General features: G+C 37.3%; 1 protein-coding gene across 3 annotated transcripts in view; it reads left to right on the top strand.

Moving 5' to 3' along the window:
• The window catches only part of ITGA4 (integrin subunit alpha 4), a 77,358-nt gene that overhangs the window by 46,026 nt on the left and 6,846 nt on the right, over positions 1-24,486 (top strand). For 2 of the 3 annotated variants that reach the window (XM_023622140.2, XM_070242038.1), the window contains 8 exons: positions 3,164-3,313; positions 5,313-5,389; positions 16,647-16,797; positions 18,461-18,556; positions 19,232-19,311; positions 19,657-19,746; positions 21,478-21,568; positions 23,801-23,908. In XM_023622140.2, the coding sequence (XP_023477908.1) occupies positions 3,164-3,313; positions 5,313-5,389; positions 16,647-16,797; positions 18,461-18,556; positions 19,232-19,311; positions 19,657-19,746; positions 21,478-21,568; positions 23,801-23,908 (843 nt within the window). Of the gene's footprint in view, positions 1-3,163; positions 3,314-5,312; positions 5,390-16,646; positions 16,798-18,460; positions 18,557-19,231; positions 19,312-19,656; positions 19,747-21,477; positions 21,569-23,800; positions 23,909-24,486 lie in introns of those variants that run through there. The other variant, XR_011428554.1, reaches the window with a different exon arrangement.

Here is a 24,486-nt window from a genome sequence, read left to right on the forward strand (position 1 = left end):
TAATCAAGTTTGCTATTGTAACACTCGGGGCTTCAAGCTGTTCCGTTTTCACAAGTTGATAACTTGGGATTTGGGCCTTGATTTGCGGCATTCCTATACGGTCAAGGTTTCATGTTGAGATGATCACTTATCAAGTAATTTAATGAAATCATCTCCATGTATAAAAACGGAAAGATAATGAGAGATCTTCAGTACTCTGCTTCATGCCTCAAATCTTTCAGGTACCGCTTAATTAATACAAGTCTGATGCTTGTTATGTAACTCATTTTCTGTTTAATATTCATTGGTTGGCAATAGTCTAAGTTTCTTTTTTCTTATTCCTCCAAATGTTGACCAGACTTTGTTATTATAAGAAACTGAAATTCAGTGATTCCCTTCTTGGCTTATATAGCTACATTTTGAAGCAACATACTTATAATAATGATAATATCTAGCATCTATTGAGACTTTAGTAAGTGCCAGGCGTGGTGCTGGTGTTTGACAGACATTATGCCATTGAATCCTCACAACAATAAGGTTTAGGTGTCATCACCGTCATTGTTATCACTATTCCCATTTTCAGATGAGGTAACTGAGCCATAGACAAGTTAAGTAATTTACCGAAGTTTACAGAGATAATAAGCGATGGGCCTGAGATTTGAATCTCAATACTCTATCTCCAGATCACTTGCTTTTAAGCACTGTATACATACATTGATAATGTTGTAAATGACCAGAAGAGAAGAAAAAATTACATTCTTTTATGTTATATATCTTTGTCGCATAAAAGGTATCACCTATCTTTATCATCTTTATTAATTTACTTCTTTGGTTTTTATCAAGTTATTATAAGTGGAAGCACAGCAATAATCTGTATCATAGACACTTTTTCCATGTACTGTGGATTATTAATTGATGAGCTTTGGAAATTTGTTGTTTATTTGCTTTTAGGCAGTAATGTTTAAGCCATATTCCAATTGTGAGACATCTATAGATAAATAGAAACCTGGCCGATGGGCGTTTCTCGCTAGAAGGTTTGTCAATTACAACGTCATGGATCTACCGAGGAACTCACCAAGTTAATATAAATATATACATGTAAACTTAAATTATGGCTTAAGTTCCCATATCTAGCCCCAGCAGAAACACTTTGGGTCTCCTTTCATGGTCAAGAGGCACTTTGTTGAATCTATATTTTTAGATGAGAAGAACCTGTGGATTGAAATGGGCATGTGGAAAGTGGAGTAAAACTGAGCTTTAAATTTAAATTGTGAGTACGAAAGACATCAAAGTATGTGACCAATCTTCAAATATCTTCCCACTATAGTAACAATTCTAGTACCAAGAAACATAAAAACTGCGTAGTTCCTGTGTAGCTGGACTGTATCTGTTGACTGTGAACTGCCCTCTGAAATCCTGAGATCGTATCTACTTTCAGTTTTTGTTGTGCTTAGAATACTCATTTTACAGGTTTGCCATAAACGTGTCTTATTCCATGTAATTTAGTTAAATTGTCAACTGAATTCTGTTATAAATCCTCATGGATTACTTTATAGTAAAATCTCGTTTGCCTGCCCTCTTAGATAAGGAAAAAAGAAAAAAAAAAGAAATGAGTTTGTTTTGTTCAGTACACTGAAAGTCTCATTCCTGTCTAGGGAGGGCTCGGACAAGTGCTTTCTAAGAGCTGCCATGTCTTGTATCTTATGTGGCTTCCATATGTTTTTTTTCATAGACTTGAGATTCTAGAACATCTTTACTATCTAGTGAAGGACTTCCTTAATTGTATGCCAAATGCTTTCGAAGTTATTCTTTTTTATGTTTCCTCCCCAAAGCCCCCCGTATATAGTCGTATGTTTTAGTTATGGGTCCTTCTAGTTGTGGCATGTGGGACGCCGTCTCAACATGGCCTGATGAGCGGTGCCATGTCCACGCCCAGGATCCGAATTGGCGAAACCCTGGGCCACTGCAGCAGAGTGCACAAACTTAACCACTCGGCCACGGGGTCGAAGTTACTTTCTTGTTGGTTAGTTTATTGTTTGTGCATATGTATGTTAGCAAATAATTTTGATAGTAATATGGTATATTCCCTTTGAATGAAGAAGCTAGCAAATAATCAAATGAGAAGATAAATAATAATTATTATTTTTTTTGAGTAAGATTAGCCCTGAACTAACATCCTCCACCAACCCTCCTTTTTTTGATGAGGAAGATTGGCCCTGAGCTAACATCTGTGCCCATATTCCTCTATTTTTTATATGTGGGATGCCACCACAGCATGGCTTGATAAGTGGTGCGTTGGTCCACGCCTGGAATCTGAACTGGTGAACCACAGGCCACTGAAGTGGAGTGCACAAACTTAACTGCTAGACCACCAGGCTGGCCCCAAAGACAAAATAATTTTTAAGTTCATTGGAAAATGTTTTCAAAAAAGAGAAAAACAATGCCTGCATTAGAAGAATATCATACAGAGCAGAATGGATTCTGAATGGGTTACAATTCCTGTGTAATTGATAAATGAATCCAAGAACTCTTTCTTTATAAAGTGTAAAAGCACAATAAACCTAGAAAAATAGCAGCAACTAGTAAGAAAATTCAGTCAAATGACTAGGGTAAAAGATTAAATATACAAAACATATAACTTTTCCTATATGCCGTTCATAACCTATTATAAAATATAATTGGATGTTTCCTAATAAATATGAAATAAATCAAATTGAATCAAAATGTTACTGAGAGATATAAAAAGAAAATGAATAAATTGAGAGATATCGTATTTCTACAAGCTTACTACAGGGAAATGTTAAATAGAATAAGATGTTGATTAGCATTTTGAAATGATTTACAGCGTTTATAATGGAAAATACTTATGTCAAGTTGTGAAAAGTATGCATAGAAAATAGCGTGGAAGAAAATATGCTTAAATATAGACCTTTATAACTATTGTTGGAAGGTTATAGTTTTTCATTTTTTTATACTTTTTGTGTTTTTTTCTAATAAACATGAATGCTGTTGTAATGTGAAAAAATATGCATGTTCAATTTTTTAACAATTTAGATGAAAAGGTAAGGATTTTCTTTGACTTCCATGTGTTGTGTTTGGCCTTATGCAGGAAAGGAGGAGCTTTATATATTTTATTTACTTATTTATTTTTATTATTAATTTATATGGTTTTTAATTTCCTTAGAAAGATGTGCGGGACATCCTCACCCCAATTCAGATCAAAGCTGCTTACCACCTTGGGCATCACGTCATCAGTAAACGAAGCACAGAGGAATTCCCGCCCCTTCAGCCAATTCTTCAGCAGAAGAGAGAAAAGGATGTGATTGAAAAAACAGTAGGTATATTTTTCTTTATTCACAACATTATGTGACGTGTAACTGAAGAATTTTTTTGAAGTATTTCATAATTCTGGGGAAATGAATTATCTGAATTTTTTTGAAGTTTTATGAACTTTTTTTATAAACGAGATTTATGATATGTCTTATTTTCCATTTTTCTTTATTTTTTATATTCTCTTTAGGATATTGAACTGCATATTTTTAAATATGCCTTTAGCCACAGCAGTGGTTTTCCATATACATAAAATGTTAATTTTCTCTCCTCAATGTCTTGCCAGTGAAAAAAATATATTACTAGAAAGTGCTCAAAATGGAAGTGAATTGGATTCACGAGTTATTCAGTGTTGTCATGTGTGTTCAGTTTCTCTTTCTCTTGCTCATTTTCTGTCTCCTTCTCTGTCAGTGTGTCTTCCTCTCACTCACCCTATCCACGCATTCACTCATGTCTTGTTAATTAAATTCCCTTGTGGGGTTGTACTCATTTATAAACATACATATTTATGTTACGTAAAAATTTCTCATCTTAAATTTAACTTTGTGCTTTGCATCCACATCTCAGGATCAATTGCATCTTGAGATGGATCCTGCATTCTAAACAGTGAATTGCTTTTTCTAATTTATCCCAAGATATATCAGTTTCACTGACAGTGTGTTTATTCCCAGGAGTCCAGTTATTCAGACCTTTACTCTCCAACAAAACAAAGACATAGTCAACAGGGTGTTTTGGGGCATGATAAAAGCATTCATTAAAACAGTCGATAATGGCATACAGAATGTAAACGATGAAAGGGACATTTAAAGGTCTAATTCATATCCTGTCCAGAAAAAATTGCCCCTCAGTCACTTTAAGATATTTGAGCTTACAATCACCATGGTCTAGTCTACAATACCAGATTGAATGAAGAGAATAACTTCAGAGCACATTTTCTCTATACCCTTATATGAAAATATTTATGAAGTCCATTTTGTTCACTCTTCTGTTGAACTTCAGTTTTCAATATCAACTATTTTTAGATGTCTTTGATAATGGAAATGTCAATATTAGACAAGCCAAAACCTTTGCAATTTTTGGTTATGTTAGAGTAATCTACCTTTTGATTCTTAGAACAACCTGCTTTACAAATAAGACTGGTAGGAAAAAAATCATATTTATTTAGTCATTTGGAGAAAGATTTACACTTTCCTTCTGCTCCCCAGGTGGGCAGTCTGTGGTCTACATGCTATTTGACAACTCTCTGCTCACTTCCCATTTCAGGTGCCTGGCTCCTTCTCTGACTTTCTAGATTTCTCTTCCTTCGTCTCTCCCTCTTTGCCTATTCCTCTCAGCTTTCTTTATTTTTATCTCTCTGTATTTTTTCTTGGTCCAGCTTACACCTCAGGTCTTCCCATGTACCTTACAGTATCTTTGAGTCCTATTAAAATGCTTAGAGTTAAAAAAATTCTGGAACCTTTATGATAGACTATCATTTAATTTTGTTCAGTATGTCCTCAAAGTCAAATTTCTACAGTTTGTTATTTTCAATGAATATAAAATCACTGTCCTGCCATCTGTGGAAAATAAGTGCCATGTTTATATGTAATAAGTGGAATCAAATTGCTGCATTACCAGAAAGTAGAGAGGAACTCGACCAAGAACATCTTGGCAGCACAGGTTTCAAACACTTGCAGAGGTTACTACCGCAGTTTGATTAAAATTATTTTTTTACACAACTATTATGAAAGAAAAAAATCATTTTTCCTATTTAATGAGCTTAGGCTTTAAATGTACCTGTTGTAAGAACTTAGTCCCTTTAGCCCTGAAATTACTTGTCATTTGAACCTACTGACTAATTCTCTAGTTGAACTCTCCAAAAGGGATAAAACAAGGAGTTATCAATTAGATTTATTAATTTCATTTTTCTCATGTATCAGAGATGTATTATTCTTTAAAAACACATAGAAATATACCTACTGAGTTGAACTAAAATAAAAATTACTGTCTTATTTTATTTCCAGATAAACTTTGCAAGGTTTTGTGCCCATGAAAATTGTTCTGCAGATTTACAGCTTTCTGCAAAAATTGGATTTTTGAAGTAAGTGTAGTTTATTCTCTGTTATTCATCAAGATGGGTTAATAGGTGTGTGCATGTGGGTTCTAAAGAGAAAAGGGCTAAGAACTAATCCTTGGGGGTTAGCAGCATTTAATGAACTGGAAAAGAACAACATTTCTACTGAGAGAGATAAAGTGATCTATTCATCATTCACATAAGTATGTACTCAAAGATTACCACTTTTTGAAAGAATGAGAAAATGTGTGAGCACTAAGGATTTATGAAGCATGTTTTAATCTTTTATTGATAACTCAAAAGATATTTCAGGATTTGATTATACATTGAGTTATCATTATTATAATTGTAGTTTTGTTTTAGACGTATCTAAGGACCCGTTAGTAGAGTTTTTGATGGCAAAATGAGCTAAACTTCACTACATAGTGCTTAGTTTTTTATCACCCAGAAAACTGGTTACGTAATTCAGACTGTTGTACAAAACAAAGAAATCCCTCTCTGTATGTATACGTGACACATCTGAAAAGGAATAAACCATGTAATTCATCTAAATTCATAGAAGGGGAAACGGCAAAATTGAAAACATATGTAATGTGCTTAGAATAGCACCTAGCACACTGTGAAAACTAGATAAATGTTGGGAATAAATCATTGTAATTTTGTATCATGTCTAAATCCCCTGTATTGAAATTGTTCTTCATATCAGAGGGAAGATGAGAAAATGAGGACCAGAGAGACAGAGTCCATACTTCCGGTTGAGAACTGGTTATATATGGGAAGTGAAAGAGGGAAAGGAAGCATCAGTGACAGGACAGGAAAATGGGAAACTGGGGAGGTAGGGATATAAAGGAAGCAAGTTTAAATAGGGGCATGTTGAATTTGGTGGGACTTCTTGCTGTAACTCTCCACATGAAAATCTAGTTCAGAATTATATTTGGAAGTCCTCTATACCTTGGTGACTTTTGAGAATTTCCAGGGTCAGGGTGGGGGTGGGGTGGAAACGTGAGTTTCACAGAGAAAAGAACTAAGGCGCAAATCTTGGAGGGCCAATTTTAATTAAAGACCTTAAAAAGAGTGGGGAGTCACCGCAGGAGACTGAAAAGAACTAAGAGGAGAACCAATTCCATAATGAAATAGCCAATGAAGAATTTAAAAAGAGGAACTCAGTATTGTGAAATTTTGTAGAGAGATCAGATAGCATAATGACTGAGGAAATGTTGTGGGAATTGACATTTAAAATGTGACTTGTGGGTAAAGAAGTGGTCACTGGCAAATTTTAAGATAGAAATTTCAGTGCAGTAGTAGCCAAATGACAGGGTCAGTGATTAAGGGGAGGAGAATATACTGCAAATAAGTAGATTCAAATGAAGACTTTTTATGTATTTATCACGTTGTTATTTATTCAGTCATTGGAAGATATAAACAAGTGTGAGGGTCAAAGGCAGGGAAAAGAATAAATTGGAGAGAGAAATTTTCTACTTAAATCCAGGGGGCACATCTCAGATCCTGTTTGAACTGTTCTCTGAAGCATTTGACAGCTGTTCACTTCCTCTTTTGAGCAACTGTAATGACGTCCTGCTCCCATTCTTCTCCGACTCCTCTAGCCCCTCCTTCTCAATTGTCTTTGCAGGATCTTTGATTCGGGCTGTGTTGGCTCCCTAAGTGGTCCTTTCTCACTCCTTGCCCACGCTCCCATATTTTCCCCAGATAATCTTGTCCCCAACTCTGTCCTCACCTGGCCTGCCTACACTGCCAATGCCCAAATCAGTATCTCTGAGTTCCACACACACACATCCAGTTGTCTCTTAGACATGTCTTCTGGGGTGCCCAGTCACTATCTGCCAATGACACAACCATTAGTTAGTTACCAAAGCCAGAAACCTGGAGCTCCACCTGCATTCTTCTTTCTTATCCTTGATATCCAATAAATTACTAAGTCCTATAATACTACCACCTAAATGTATTTTTTATCCATCATACTTCTCTATGTCTACCACTGTTGCTCCAAGGCAGGTACTCAGTATCCTTCCTGGATCATCAAGCTTTCTTGCTTTCTGTGCTACTGGCTTCTGCTTTTGCATTATTCTATGATGTTTCCAGAGTGAGCTTTCTAAAGTACACATCTGATAACAGTGCTTCAGTGGCTCATTACTACTTTAAAATCTATATTCCTTTGTGCTCTTCCTCACCAATTCCCCAGGACTTCTTTCCATTGATGGCAGACCATTTGCAGTTGCTTGGCCTTGCATGCTCTCATGAGCCTCTGTATGTTTTCACTTCTCTCACTTATCTACTTGATTAAGTTTTATTTATCTTGTAAATCTCAGCTGTTTCCTAACTGGAGCCCACTTTGTCTCCTCCTGGGCCCCTGGTCCCAACGCCGTTGCACGCTCTCCACCATTACTGTCTGTCTCCACACTATCCTGCAAGCCGCTTCAAGGCAGTTTCTTGTCTTTTCATCATTGTGTCCCCAATGCCCAATGGTACCTGGAATGCTGTAGGTGACTAAGAGATGTTTGCTGAGAATGGAATAGAGGAAAGAACACATAATGGGATCAGACTGTGGTGGAGAAGTCAGCCTTAGAAAGAAGGGAAGATTCTCCTTACCTTGAGCTAAGCAGCTGTGAAAAGATGCTTGATGTTACAAAATTTCAATGTGGAAGGAAGGGAAATGTGAAGAATTCATGGGTGGCCATAATAAAAAGTAAGTTCATCTATGGAAAGTGAGGGCTTTGAGGATGAGTTTGGGAACTTGAAAGGAACAGGAAAAGATTCAAAATAACTGTTATGATAAATGGGATAGGGAGTCAAATAGGAATGAGTAAAAAGGTTGACAAACAATGTTGTGTACCCTGCTGGGATGGGATCACATATGGCAGAGAATAAATTAATTCTTTTCACATATGCAATGCCAATATAGCCTTGAGCATCCACAGTTGAGGGCCAAGAAGCCCTAACCTATTTGATTGATAATTGGACTTTGTACTTAAATCATCCAGATTGGCTGCTCAGATAATCCCAAAACAGTGACTACTAGCTACTTTGTATCCTCATACATAATGTGGTGCCTTTGTTGATTTATTAGTTGAATAATTTATAACCTTCCCATTCATGTATTTATTTTATTCCTAAAATGGTTAGTTTTCTTGGTGTTTTTGCTGTCATGGGCCTTTGATAAAAAAGAAGAGTTGTGTGTGGGAAAGCTTATCTAAGCTATAAATAAGTAGTGTTTTCATTTCTTAAATCAGACACTCCTGCTGTCACTTTGTCATCTTTCATTGCAATCCCTCTGGCCTATGAGAAAATGGGACATTGAAATGTATGTGAAAATACTACTAAGAATGCTTCTTTCCTGAAGAATGAAAATACATCTTGTTGAGTTAAGATATGTAATTATTAATCTAATTGAATTATTAGTTTTTCTTCATTATATATTTTCTCACAATAAGACATTACACTGTCTACTTTGCATTTTTAATTTGAAGTGATAATATTTCTTGTAGTCTAAATATCAAGTCCATTATGACTTTAAATGGCAGCCAACAGAGGGTAAGGGAGTGTTTCTCAAGATGTGACCTTTGAGTCACCTTCTTGAGAATCACCTGGACTGCTTGATGGAACTGCACGTTCCCAGGCCCCAGACTATCCAAGTCACAATCTATGGAGACCAAACCAGAAATATGCATTATTAATAGGGCTCCAAGTGGTTCTTATCACACTAAAAGCTTACAACCAATGATGGTTAAGTGTTTCGGATTTGAAGTTGAACTAACCTGGTCAAGTTTTTTATCTACCATTTATTACCTAAATGACCTTTTTAGAGAAACCTTTTAACTTCTGTAAACTTCTTTCCTCATTGATAAGAAGGTAAAATAGCACCTACTCTGTAAGGGTGCTTTAGAGATAAAATGTAATAGTGCAGGCGAGTGTATAGCACAAAGCCTGGTACACATGACGGTTGGATAGAAGTTATTTTTGATGTGTTATGGTTGGGCCATTTATGGATCACGATAAAAAATAATTCGGTTATAATATGAAATTTTGCCAATGAATTCTAAACCTTTTCTGCACATGTACTGGTTATTTGTCCGTGGTTTATTGTTTCTTTATGTCCCAAGAATGCTGCTGGTGAGTAGTTGTCAGTTTCGTGAGGTTGAAGTGCATGAGCACCAGTGTGGAGTGTGAGCCCCACTCTTCTATATTGACTAAGAAAGTTACAGGCTATTTCTTTCAGGTAAATGATAACTCATTTGAGGAATTTTCAAATGGAAACACCTCTAATTAATTTTTCAGGCCCACAGTGAACGGTTCTGACAAGCTGTTTTGCATTTTTAGTAAATTGTACTCTATTAGACAGAAATATGCCTTTCCCACATAGGTGTCCTGTCTCCCTTCTCAGTAATAGTAGGCAGATTGTGACCACATGTTCTGCACATTCTCCTGACTATAAGCCCACTGGCACTGATGGTATTTGTGTGTCCCAGAGCTACAAATCTGCTTTAGGTAAATGTATTTACTCAGTAAAGTACATGAGTTCCTGAAGACTGCAATAATAGACTGCCAACAGCAAACTAAACCGCGCTTATGAGCTCTGCCTCATGTTTTCATTAAGCTGAGGCTTCCTCCCGAATGTCTAAATTCTCTGGACAATAAACCACATCCAAATGGACTTACACTGCAAAAGACAGATAAACAAATATGACGATCAAGGTTATAAATATAATAGCAGGTGTTAGCCATCACATAGGCAGTTTAAAATCAAGTCCTTCATTTAGATTACTGATGTGAATGGTACTACTTCCCTGTTGTACCTCAGTCATGCTTCCAGGGTAGGTGATGTAGGCTTTTCCTGAACAGTTGCTCTCATATCAGTTAGGAATGCTTTTAACTGCAAAGGACAGAAGACCTGACCATAGTGACTTCAACAGTAAAAGCATTTAATTATTTTGCATAATAAGCCGTCTGGAGAGGTGGTTGTGGGTTTCGTGAGCAGCTCCCCAAATCTGGACGTTCAAGGTTACCATTCCAGTTCTCTTCGTGTTTCCCTCATGGTCACCAGATGGCTGCAGCAGCACTGAGAAAATAAGAGGCAACAGCAAAATCCTGTGTCTTCTTGAGTCTGCCTTTCTAGCAAGGGAGGTGCCTTGGCAGATTTCTTATTGTGATTAACAAGACTCGTGTCACATGTTTACCCTGAATCTATCATAGTTGAAGGATAAGGGAGTCACCATGATCATATTAGATTGATCATAACTCATTCCTTGAAGCTGAATTAGGGGCTTATCTGGTGCAATATCAAGAAAATGCTGCCTACTGCCTGAATAATCTGGGGTTCTGTTAGCAGCCAAGAAGAGAAAGCACCATTGAGCAGACAGTGAGCAATGTGCAGCGTTTGCCACTATGCCGTTAGCTCCCCAAAGAGCTAGTCCAACAAAACTGTCCACTTTTAAAATGGACGTAGTAGGAATATATGCCTCACTGAGCTCACAGAGTTTGGGGAAGATGAATTATGCGCCTTATACACTAAAACATGCTCATTCCTAGTTTAGTCTTCCAATCCATGTTCTTCTGCTATACTCCCTTGGACCTCGATGAGTTTGCCTTTATTCAATAAAATTTTAAATGCCAGGTAACTGATGTATTTCAGTAGATGAGAATTTTCCAGTATTATTTTTCCTGTAGACCACATGCTGCAGGCTACTTTTTTGTCAAATAAGTGACTCACGTATCTTGACACAGATACATATCAATTTACGTTATATTTTGTTCTAGCATCTTGATTAAAAACAAGTTAGCTAGGGGGGCTGGCCCTGTGGCCGACGGGTTAAGTTTGTGCGCTCCGCTGCGGTGCCCCAGCGTTTCACCAGTTCAAATCCTGGGCGCGGACATGGCACCGCTCATCAGGCCACGCTGAGGCCGCATCCCACATGCCACAACTAGAAGCACCCATAACTAAAAATACACAACTACGAACCAGGGGGCTTTGGGAGAAAAAGGAAAACTAAAATCTTTAAAACAAAGCAAAACAAAACAAATGAAACAAGTTAGCTAGGAAGCACTAATTCATTTTATGCAAGCGAAATGCATTCATTACACTAAGACTTGGGGAGCATTTCTTGTGAAATAAAACAATATCATTCAGTCAGGAAAAACAGAGCCTTGGTGCTGAATACATCATTTTCCTGTTTCACTTATTAAGTTATGATTCTGTACGTACACAGTACCTTGATTTGTTTAAATTACATGGATTCTAGGCTGCTTTGTAAATTTCAAGTCTGCATTATGCATGTTTTAATGAAGAATGAACTATGATTCCCGGGGAAAGCTCTGGTTCAGCCTTGTCGCCCTTCCAGATGTGCACCTGGTCCTTTATTATGTCTCATGTAAAAAGCTAGTGGGTATCTTTCCAATGGCACCTTGTTAATGAATCGAGGTACAGTAAGATGTATATCAAAACAAAAAAAGAGTAGGATCGTAATTATGGTAATGTAGCAAAATAGCTTAAAAATGGAAACTAAACCAGGAGTCTGGCTGCTGAAATGTGAGCATTGTGTTTCTCTTTAATTTGCTGTTGTCTTGGAACCTAGCTGTTTATGCCATGCTTTCACCTTCTGTTGCTTGTCTAAGTGCCAACTTCTTTCCCAAAGGTGTTCAGTGACTAATGCTTTGGTTACAAGCCAGAATATTTTATAAATGTCTATTTCTAGGCAGCTCTTCTACAAGTCTTAATTAAAATTTAATGTCAAGCTGAAGTTTACTTTTAGAACCTCTTAGTTCCTGTAGTCGTAACATGATTATAGAACAGTAGGGGGAATGCAGGACAGCTATGTGTCCACACATTTCCTCCCCACCATTTAACGCAGTGCCACCGAGCAGATGCAGACTTATGTAACACAAAGGTTTACAATACAGGAATGAGTAAATCACAGCCATTCCCGAAAATGTTGGGAGAAATACCACACTGTCACTGAGTCTGATTCTTCCACCCTGAAATGATAGCTGTGGTTTAGCATTACCGCTTTGTTAGTCATTACACATACTTCCAGAAATATTCAACTTCTCAAACCCAGGGATCAGAAGCTAGAGATGCAACATATGGACATATTCTTCATTCCTTTCTCCTCGATGTCTTGAGTACCAACTAAGGAATTATGAGGTCTGGGGGATCGTTTTCTCTAATGCTATGTCCTATGCCATTGGAAATAATGAAGCCTCTATTATTGTCAGAATAATACAGATTTTAAATATAGTAATATTATGTTGTATGCTTATTTTGAAACTAATTATGCTCATCAATGAGATTTCTCTATGGCAGAGCCGGCAAACTTTTTCCATGAAGGGACAAATAGTAAATATTTTAGGCTCTGTGGGACAGAGATCTCTGTCTCAACCACTCAATTCTGCCATCGTAGTGCAGAAGTGGCCACAGACAAATGAGCATGGCTGCGTTCCAATAACCCTTTATTTACGAAACCAGGCGGAGGTCCAAATTTGGCCTTCAGCAGTTTATGAGCCCCTACCCTGTGGTAGGCTTGCTTTTTCTACAGCAATTCTCTCATCCTCAATTTTTTGTTATTTAAATATAGTTCCATATAGCATATTTTGTAATTTAATTATAATTTGTTAGTATAGTTTAAGCTGGTTGCCAAAATCAGCCATATTTAGAAATTATCAGGAATTAATCCTGGGTTAACAGACCATAACGATCTGTTCATAGATAGATAGATAGATGGACAGACAGACAGACTGACCCAACAGAATTACATGCACATGTTCACCAAAAGACTATAATAGCTCCAAGCTGGAATTGTTAAAATTCCCAATGATAGTTGAATGGATAAATATAATGTAGTATATTTACAAAATGGAATATATGCATCAATGAGAATAAACAATTTACAGCTACATGTATCAATATAGACTAATCTTACAAACAAAATTTTAAGTAAAGAAAAACTGATATTCAAAGATTACGTACTCTCTGATTCCATTTATATGAAATACAAAACTTGGCAAAGCCAATCTATACTAGTAAAAGCAAGATGGTGGGTAGAGTGCAATAACTGGAAGGAAGGGAGCACATGGGTATTTCTACGGTGCTGGTAACGTTTTTTTTTTTTTTTTGATTTGGATGTTGGTTTCATACATGTATTCAGTTTGTAAAAATTCACTGAGTTGTACAGTTAGGATATGTGCATTTTCTATGCGTATGTTTTATCTTGATAAGTAAGTTTAAAATGGAAAAAAAATCAGGACAAGAGGGGAAGAACTTTTAGGTATTAAGTGAACTGTCCAATTTCATAGAGCTATATTATTGAAGTATAAAAGTGGGAAGAAGTTATAATTATAATTTCTTTTGCATATTCTGAGGTTCGTAAGAGTTAATAATTTTCTTCTCAGAAACTGTACTCTTTTTCTAAGTATTGATGTTGCCACTAATTTATTGGTCAATTCAACAGTCATATTGCCACTAAAACATGAGGTTATGTGGGCGGGGTACAGAGCACATGCACATGGTCATAGTAGATGTTTGCTTACTGAAACATTTGGAATTTGTATACTATCACAGAACAGATAAGCATGTCTGTAACTTGATAGAATTCACAGTGATGAGTCCACGAACTCTTGGGAGAGGGAGAAGTCACTTTTGTTGGTGGGAATGCAATGCTGGGTGATGGGAGTTAGCAATAATAATTAACTGGAAGAACTTCTAAGAATTCTTAACATTGACACAAACTGAATCTTGGAGAGTAAGTGCAAGTTAATTAGATACATGAAGAGCGAAGATGTAAAGGCAGAGGGATAGCTTGAAGTAAGATACAAAACGCACGTGTTTGGACACCTGTTTGTAGGTAAGGATGGCTAAAGTGAACGAATGAGTTGTGCAATGGAAAGCGAGTCAGGGGCCAGCTCTTGAAGGCCTCATGCGCCATGCTAATGAGTTAGAACTCTTCCTTTTTTCTTACACTTTGTTTTTTATTTTATTTTTTATTAGAAATTGTTTTTATTGAGGTAACATTGGTTTATAACATTATATAAATTTCAAGTGTACATAATTGTATTTCAACTTCTGTATAGACTACATTGTGTTCACCGTCGAAAGTCTAGTTTCCTTCTGTCACCATATAAATGTCCACTTCACCCCTTTAACCCTCCCCCTCTCTCCTCCCCCTCTTCCCCTCTGGTAACCACCAATCTGTTCTCTGTATCTATGTGTTTGGTTGTTGTTGTTGTTTTTATCTTCCACATAAGTGAAATCATACAGACTTATTTTGCTTAACATAATACCCTCAAAGTACATCCATGTTGTCGCAAATAGCAAGATTTCATCTTTTTTTTCATGGCTGGATAGTATCCTATTGTGTATATATATATATATACACCACATCTTCTTCATCCATTCATCCGTCAGTGGGCACTTAGATTGTTTCCAAGTCTAGACTATTGTAAACAATGCTCCAATGAACACTACAGAACTCTACCTTAAAGGCACGGGAGGATATTAAGCAAGCAAGTGACATGATCAAGTTTACTTTCTGGGAAATGACCCTCTCCGGCAGTGTGAAAACTGGATTCGAGGAGGACTCAAGAAATCAATTAAGGGTATAATCCAAGTTAACAGCTTGAATCATGAAATTTTCAGACCTGTTTTATTTAAAAAAAAACTTTAAATCCTCATTCAGCTCAACCTAAATAATCAGAATAGTAGAAAAGCAAGAAGCAACATGCCTTTGCCACCCCCAGGCAAAAGTGGTTCCCTGCCCTGCTCACCCAGAGCCCTTCATTCATAGCTCTTTCCCATGCATCTATATAACATTTGTTTACAAGTCTGTCCTTTACTATATAAGCTCTACAAAGAAAGAAATTTTTTAAAGACTATTTTTTTATTGGGGAGAAATGAACATAGTGACTTATAGAGGAACTTTCAGTTATAGTCAATCGGTCATTTATGCATCTTCAAGTAGCGCTTAAAACATAAATTCTGAAACTTGTTCTGTGCTTAAGCACTTTGTCTTAAATCGATTCACAAATAACTATTAAATGCCAACTGTGCTTAGCACTTCCATAGTTTATTCAAACACTAATCTTCTGTACAGATGCTTAATAGGATGATACAATTATTGAAGAAACATTGTAAACATTATTGAAGAAACTTTATAAACTCTGAAATTGTAGGTGAATGTTTAACTTTCTTATTGTTATGATTATCCTCACCTGATATTTTGCTTTGGGTCACATCCTTCTCTGGTTGAAGTAATTTTTCTGAGTTTTAAATTATTCAATATCTACGAACATTTGTCTTTGAGGAAAGCTTATAGAATCGTAGCATTCTGTAAGTATAGTTTTCTTTGAGTTCTTCTAACCCTCTAATTAGTAAAGAGAATAGGCTGTGTAGGCAAAGAGATTTGCATCTGCCTTGAGACTTTAGAACATCCTAGCTGTGTTACCTTGAATAAGTTTCTTAAGCCTCTGGTTCCTCATATATAAATGTGTTCTGAGGACTTCATGGAACGTGCATGAGCCAAATCTTCACTGAATGGTAGTTGTTATTAGTAGAGATGGAGTGACTAAGACTTAAAATTGCTAAATGACTTCCCCACTGAGAAGAACTGGAGCCAGAGCCCAAACTTGAACTCGCTCATATGTCTGGATTGGCAGCAATCTTCTCTTTCCAGTTCACAGGATGGTGAAGCATTTCTGCAATTCTGTTCTTAACTTGGTCTAGTTATTGATAGAGGTGACCTGCCTGCCTTATAATTCTAGTCCAACAGATTTTAGTGGCATCCATTTGCGGGCATGGTGGTCCTTTCCCATGCCAGGCTCACTTCCACCAGAACATCCTCTATTTTGGTGGAAATTGTCCCTCTCTTCTCCTTTTCTCCTAGCTCCCCTCTTTCCCCCTTTGGTTTGGACAGCAACTAGTTCAATGTCTATTCAAGGATAAAGAAAGAAAAGAAAAAAATGGTTTGCTTTTAAAAAATGTATATTGTAAGATAGAAAATATGTTAAAATTATCAAAGAAGTTAAACAGAAAAGTAAAACAGAAAGTAGACTAGTTTAATTAAAACTAATTAAAAAACAAACTTTTCTTGGATAATAGTTGACTGAATGTATCTGGAATATGAGAAATTGAGTTCTTTTTGACATGGGTTTGCATCTACTTGTATGGGATCATCTCCCACGGCTGTTTTTCCAAATTAATATTTTATGTTCAGGATAAATAAATGAGATGAGATTTTTATTTCCCAAATAAGAACTAAATATACTACTACTTAATTTTTAGGCCACATGAAAATAAAACCTATCTTGCTGTTGGAAATATGAAGACGTTAATGTTGAATGTGTCCTTGTTTAATGCTGGAGACGATGCATATGAAACGACTCTGCATATCAAACTACCCACTGGTCTTTATTTCATTAAGATTTTAGATCTGGTAAGTACCAAAAACAACTATAACATGATATTTTAGCCAGCTCTGGTGGTCTAGTGGTTAGGATTCAGGACTCTCACCGCTGCGGTCCAGGTTCATTTCCTGGTCGGAGAACCACACCACCTGTCGGTTATCAGACTGTGGCAGCTGTATGTTGCTCTGATGCTGAAAGCCATGCCACCAGGACTACAAATACCAGCAAGGTCACCCTTGGTGGATAGGTTTCAGTGGAGCTTCCTGACTAAAACAGACTAGGAGGACCTGGCCACCCACTTCTGAAAAAATTGGCCATGAAAACCCTGTGAACAGCAGCAGATCATTGTCTGATACAGCACTGGAAGAGGAGAGGATGGTGCAGAAAGACCGGGCAGGGTTCAGCTCTACCATACACAGGGTCACGAGGTCTTCCACAGGGTGCTGGGAGTTGGAATTGACTTGATGGGCATGAACAAAAAACATTTTACTTAATTTCTAAAAACTCTAAATGATGTAATTTACTTCATCAATTTGAAGCCTAAATATTTGGGGTGTATTCAGACTTATCACTCTAGCTTCAGGTGATTTTGAGATTTCCTCCATTCTCCTGATAAAAGTGACAAGTTCTTTGGGATCTGACTGAGATCAAAAGAGTCAGCTTCTTGTCTCCAAATGCTGCTGTTGCCCAGTTGTCCAGGCAAGATGCTTGGGTGCCATTGCTTTTCTCACTGATAACTGCTCACCTCGTGCTGTGATGTTGCTCCTCTTGGTTGGGGTCCCTGCACAAGCAATACTTGTTCTTCGTGCTGGGCTCCAAAGTTACTGCTCTGTGTTTTAAGTTCACACACCCAGCCCAGTCTTGTTCTCAAAGAGCTTCCAACATGGTAGAACCAGCGATCTTCCACAAATCCCAAAATCTTAGTGTCAACCAGATGGCAGGCAAGTTCTCTTCTCCTACAAGAGTTCAAAGCACCTGGAGACTTTTCCTTACCACCGTGCTTGAGTCATAAACACTAAATCCATCAGTGAGATATTGCTAAGGTTGAATTTCCAAGAGAAAATTCAACTGCTTTCTCCTTCGAAGCTTCTGTAGCCCTTAGCAAATTTATTCATCTTTTATCTAGAGACCATCTCTTTATACCACGGGCATTTAGAGAAGTCTTTGACCTCTTACAAATATCTATTACCCCATTTCTCTAGAGCACTGGGAGCCTATTTGCAATAGTAGGAGGGAAAACTAAAATACTCAGGGAAATACATAAATGTATATTTCTGTCTTTGACTATGTATATCCTATCCTATTGTGATTGGTTATTGCGATTAAATACCTTCATCATGTCCTCACATACCAGACAGGAGAGGGCCAATGAAATATGGACCTTACGAATTCCTTGCTTTATGATTCTTCAAGGAACTGGACCTTGAATTAACTAGGGAACACACAAACATGGATGAAAGCTACCAGTCCGGGAATTATTCTGTGGAAAATGTAAACAAATAAACCTATACATATACACATTTATATAATTTATTTATATTTTTATTTATGCCAAAAGTAAACAGAAAATAGTCTTCCAGGAAAGTAAATTCTTTGGGGGGTGATTTTCTTTTCAAAAACCATCCTTAAACATAAGTTACAAACCTCTTGTTCCCTTCCTCCTCAAACCGATTGTTTCGTTTTTCCTTTCAGGAAGAGAAACAAATAAACTGTGAAGTCACAGACAGCTCTGGCATAGTAAAACTTGACTGCAATGTTGGTTATATATATGTAGATCATCTCTCAAGGGTAAGCATTTAGCATTTATAGTTTTTGTTTACTAACGTGAATATAAAACCCTTTCTTTTTCTCTATAATGCTGCATACAAATATATAATTTATTATTTTTTGCTTAAGGTAACTAGCTAAGTGATGAAATAAAACCAAAATAACTGGGCTTGAGATCTTTGAGATTGTGTTTATATTCTTGGCAATGTTCACTATAAAAAAAAAAAAGTTGGGGGGGCACATGTTTATATCAAGATGGGCATGTGAATGTGTCAATCAGAATTCTGCTTCCCTGTCTCACTCTTCCCCAACACTCCCCCCACCCCATCCCACCCCAGGTGGTCCTGTCTGCCAGGCATGTTACCTCTGCTATACAAAAAGGTGTTTCTGGCAAGGGTCCTCACTCAAGTTGTGAAAGCATCTCTAATTTTGTCAGTCTGGACGTGCCTGTCTTTACATTCAGAGGAGGCTTTGTCTCTGACTGTCATTTTGGAAATGCTGGTGCTTTAAAATTGCCACAAATCCAAGAGCCTCCCTGTAGCTTGCTGCCCAAGTGAGGGGTAGCCTATGCTTCTAGTACATAGTTTCCAATCTGCATTCCACAGAACATAAACTCTTAAGAAAAATTAAAATTCAGATTATCAAAAATATATTTTAGATTATTAAAAAATTGGGCTTTCCCTCTGTGTTTTATAGATAGACGTTAGCTTTCTCCTGGATGCGAGTTCGCTCAGCAGAGCAGAAGAGGATCTCAACATCACAGTGCATGCCGCCTGGTATATTTCCTAGTGGAGAATAACTTTTGGGTGGGGGGGGTGGGCACCTTAAGGGAACTGTGGAGCTGTGTTTCATTGTCTGCAGGAGAAAGCGTCTCTTATGTAATCTAAGAAACAAACAAAGCCTCTAACCAGCTTAGAAGCAAATAATTGTAAATAAGGAGAGCAAATTTCTGCCAACCCCATCATAAACATTTCTTACCACCACTTCTACTTTTATCCCCACTCCCCCAAAAGCATTTAAACTAACCTCCAAGTATAGTAGGTATACACAGGATGTAATTAGTTATAAGATGATTTTTGTGCTGGTTGGATTCTAAAAGTGTTTTCTGTTTGCTTCTGTAGTGAAAATGAAGGGGAAATGGACGATCTGAAGAGTAACAAAGTGACTTTAGCAATACCTCTCAAATATGAAGTCATGCTAGCTGTTCATGGGTAAGTAGATATTGACGCCTCCTGTAAAATTGAGAGCTGATTTCAAATTCTGTTGCTTCTCACATTATTGTCAAAACCATATTTTAAAATTATTTATAAAAAGGTCCTGTGCTGTTTCTGTCTCTTAACAACTACCTCAGCAGTACTGTCCCTTGCTTAGCTGTTCATTATTTTAATCCACTCTCTAGTCATCGCTGAGACCACCTCAAACAAGTGCTCAGCTGGAGGAGACTTCTTACTGGAAGAGGCTATAAGCCCCTAGGAGGCCACGTCCAGCTTTTCAGTTGTGCACTGTGCAGGCCAGGGGCCCTCGGGGTTGGGTAGCGTGTAGTTGCCACGATCATCCTCAGTGGCCGTGGCAAGTGTGAAGTTCAAAAAACTACAAGCTTGGTGAAATCACTACTCTCTAGAACCCATGTCTACCTATGTGGCAAATGGATTGAGGTATGAGAGAGCCAGCGGCAAAGTGTCCCTTGTTTACCCTTTGTACCCATGAATTACAGAATTCCTCACCCATGCGGGCGAGAATTCACTCATGATTTTAGTAATTGTTTGAGTGTGTTCTCTCATTCAAGGAGATATGTGGAGAAAGAATGAAAGGTGTATCAAGAAAACCTTTAATTATTTGACTGGAAATTATTCAGGCTGTTTAAAACCACATTTTTTAAAGCAATGGAAGACAGACACAGAAGAAATAGACAGATGTGCTCTTCTTTTTGCTCTGAATATAAACCATCCCCAATCATTTTTAACCCCCCATAAAGATGGCATATAATGATACAAAAGTAAAATATCAGTGTCTGAAACTGACAGAACTGAGTAGCAAGTTTGTGAGATAAAACGGGGATAAAAGAAGCTATTAAAGGGAGAAGAGGACCTAGAGAGTCGGGGGAAGCAAAGAAAAGCTGGCTGCATGTTTCTTGGTTTTGGATATTTGTCTCATCTACCCTCCTTGATTTTCCTATGATAAGTGTCCTCCTAATTTTCCATTATCCACATCTTGTTATTTTGAGCAGGGAATGCTCTGCAACTCTTAAACTGCCTAAATCTACAATAGTGGAATATTTCTAATTTCTTTCCTATGTCATGGGTCTCTATATGTGTAGCTCCTCATATTAGCTTCCAAGTAGGAGCAACTTGTGGAGTCAAGATTTCCCTAGAAAAGCAGTTCTTAAAGTTCATTGCCAACCATACATATCACAGGTAAAAGGGTGACAACCTTGTTTTCTAACAAAAAATTCACCATATTTATTGGTGTTTGAGGTGTTCCCCAGACTTGGAGTTCATTACAAATAACCAGCAAGAATTGGGGGATAGGAAGAAATAACTCAAGAATAGGTCAGATAGATTGAGGTATAAGAGGATATTGGAGCCTTAGGGAAAAGCTAAGAATTTATCTTATAATTGTCAAATTTACATGAATCATTTGAAGGCTGAGAGAGAAGGAATGGTTAGTAGAATGTGCGAGGCGGTCTTGGGGGAAGGCAAGCAAAGGATAACAGTGGGAAGAGAGATTGTCACCCAAGTCAGAGCACATGGCTTTCTAATTTCACTACATTTTCACTAGAATTCTTGTCTTACCAGGAAACTAAAAGCATTCCACAGTATTTAGGAGGCATCTGTAGTCTGAATTAGAGGGTGTTTAGGTGATATGCTTTAATCCAGACTATGGAGAAAGACTGTTTATACCTTATGAAATGAGACAGTTAAATTTGAATTTGTTTCTATTAGGTTTGTAAGCCCAACTTCTTTTGTGTATGGATCAGCGGAGGAAAATGAGCCTGGAACATGCATGGCAGAGAAAATGAACCTCACTTTCCATGTAAGTAAAGTTGATTGCATTGATATTTGTAACAAACGGAAAGAATGTTACTGATGCATTGCTGCAGAGGACGTGAGATGCATGTGATGTCCCTCAGCCTCGGGCCAAGCATGGCTGGCTGAGAGTGAGAAGGGACTGCAGCACAGGTACTCATGCCCTTTCCTCTTGGGCTTCTGCTCCTTTTTTCCCATTTGTCTTGTCTCTGTTGCTCAAGCCCACATCTCCTTACAGCACAGGGGGGAAAGAGCAAGCAGAAACAGAGGTAACGCCTCAAACTGGCAGAGGGACTGAATCTAGTAGAGATGCATACAGAAAACAGGATAGGCCAAGGGAAGGCATCTTTTGGTGCAAATCAGTGAAATCTCTTCTTGGTTCAAGCTTTATAAAAGCTCTAACGTTATCTACCAAGTAAAGGAAGCTCTTACCTCCTGCCTCTCCATTTAAGGTCTACTTGGTCAGCCTTTCAGGCCATAGATATATGACCTATGACAAGTGATGCATCATTTATTAAATAATCTTGTTAAAAAGTAAAGTGTATTATCATTATCCAGAAGTATTAATATACTAATATAAAGCTAAAAATTCTTTTAAAAAGTTTTACTGTCAACTGAGATTTTTGATGCACCAAAGATGTTGATGATGAGTAAATAATTGCAGGTAACATCCACAAAAACATTTTTTGAACCAAAAGCACTGCCCAAATATTCTTAGAGCTCTATAAAAATCTATAGAATGTGAATGAGTCTGGATTGGATTAGGTACATTGTGATATTTTGTAAAGTAGTGCTTTTCAAAATGTGTATCAGTCACTTGGGGTGCTTATCCAAAACGCGAATTCCTGGGCTCTGCCTCAGAGTTGTGGAAGAATGACCTTGAAGTCCTGTTGACTCCCTTTGAGACTCCCATTGAGTCTATGTATACTCAAGTTTTTTTAAACTAACATTGAAAAAATTTAGCGCTCTAATTTGAAGTCCCAAGAACTGTTCCCATCGGACCCCAGTGACGGATTGTGCTTTGATAAACTGAAACAGAAACTGAGTTGGACTCTACAAAGTCTACTTATTAACTTACAATTAACGGTTAACACGTATTTTCTAGTTAAATTACAATAGAGTGACTGGGACTGGAGATACTTCAGCCTGTAGATTTGGTGAGTCTGTCCAAGAATGAAGTGTTCTTGGAGGTCTAAAGGTTATTAAGCAAACAAGGATGAAGACTATTGTAGGTTAGGTTGATTATTTGATGGCATCAAGAAGACCTTGTCTAAAGGTCTGGACACTGCTGGGTACCCATTGCTGACACTGCCTTTTGCAACTGCCCTGTGCTTCCAAGGCCTAGCCATTACCACCTGTCCCAAAGCCAAGAGCACTCTTTCTTCGTCAATGTCACGTGCATTCAAAAGGTTATTGCAAGTGTGTGAGTCATGCTATTTCATTCAGATATTGTGGCACAACTACTTATTTTCTTGGTTTTATAGTTTAGCTCTCAGGAGGCAATATTTTGGCCCAGTTTCCTTTTTCAGGGATCTGTAATTCCCAAATTTATCAACAATAATGAACCATCATTCCCTTATGCATTATTATTAAAAACCTGGTGTATTTTCTCTGAAACCCAATAACCTACCCCTTCTGATTTTGTGAGTGCATCAGCATTATAATTATCCTGAATTAAAATACATTTTTATTCACTTACTGCTGATGATTATCCTCTCAGCACAGAGTGATTTTGTGAAAACATCATAGAATTTAGAATTAGAGTACTTGGGTTTTGGTCCCAATTCTTGTCACTTTTTAACTTTCATCTTGGGTACATCATTAACTCCGAGCATTATCCTTAGCTGGGGAATAATAAAATATCGGCCCACTTCATAGGATAGTTATGAGGACCAATTGATGATGGTTTTTTGAATTCATAATTTGCCATACAAATGTATGTTGCTGATGTCTCTTTCTTTAGACTATTTATGTAATAAACCATCAGCCTGGACATGTTGGCCTAATTGATATGAAAAGGAGAGGGCTAGGAATAATAACTAGAGGTTTAATTATTAGCAAACTTTTTAAAGTTCTGACTATGGGAGCTGCACAGCAAAGGGAGACAGAATATCCAGTTACAACCCTTCACCAGTATGAATGCTGCATACAACATATGGGTTCACCTAAAAGTTCACTGCTCTCTGTACTTACATTTATGAAAAATATTTTAAAATTAAAAATGTTTCCTTCTTATCAGGTTATCAACACTGGCTATAGCATGGCTCCAAATGTTAGTGTGGAAATAATGGTACCAAATTCTTTTATCCCCCAAACCAACAAGCTGTTCAATATTTTGGACGTCCAGGTAAAAATGTGTTCTTTCCTTTATTGTAAATAATATTGCTAAAATGGAGATTTCTGTTAACTTATTTTGGTCACACTTACTCTAAGCCATGAATTCAACATGCATTCATGGAGTACACTTTGAATCTTATACATGCATTAGAACTGTAGGATTACAGTGGCACCTCTGCATTGAACTTATTCGATTAGCGAACAATGCTCTGCCATCTTCAGTACATTGTCTTGGTGATATGGACCTGTGAAAGTAATCTAATTGGTAGAATTCTCCATTAAGATGGAGAACACTATTGAAAAATCGGTATTTAAGCCTTTTTAAAAGAATATTCAAATCATTACTTAGGATTAAAATTCCTGTGTTGCCCATGATTCCATCAGAATTGTTTTTATCTTCCCAGTTTCAAGACAAGCAATCAACAAATAAACCTACTAGGTAGATTTTAGATCTAATTTTTAAAAATATTTCCTGAATTCCAGATTTAGATGGTAGGACATGCTGTTCTAACACATTGTTTTGTGTCTAAAGCCAAAGAAATGTTAAATTTCATGCCGATGTTCAAATGTCCATTTTTCATATTGCCC

Source organism: Equus caballus, chromosome 18 (genome assembly GCF_041296265.1).
Source record: "Equus caballus isolate H_3958 breed thoroughbred chromosome 18, TB-T2T, whole genome shotgun sequence".
In the NCBI taxonomy this organism is placed as follows: domain Eukaryota; kingdom Metazoa; phylum Chordata; class Mammalia; order Perissodactyla; family Equidae; genus Equus; species Equus caballus.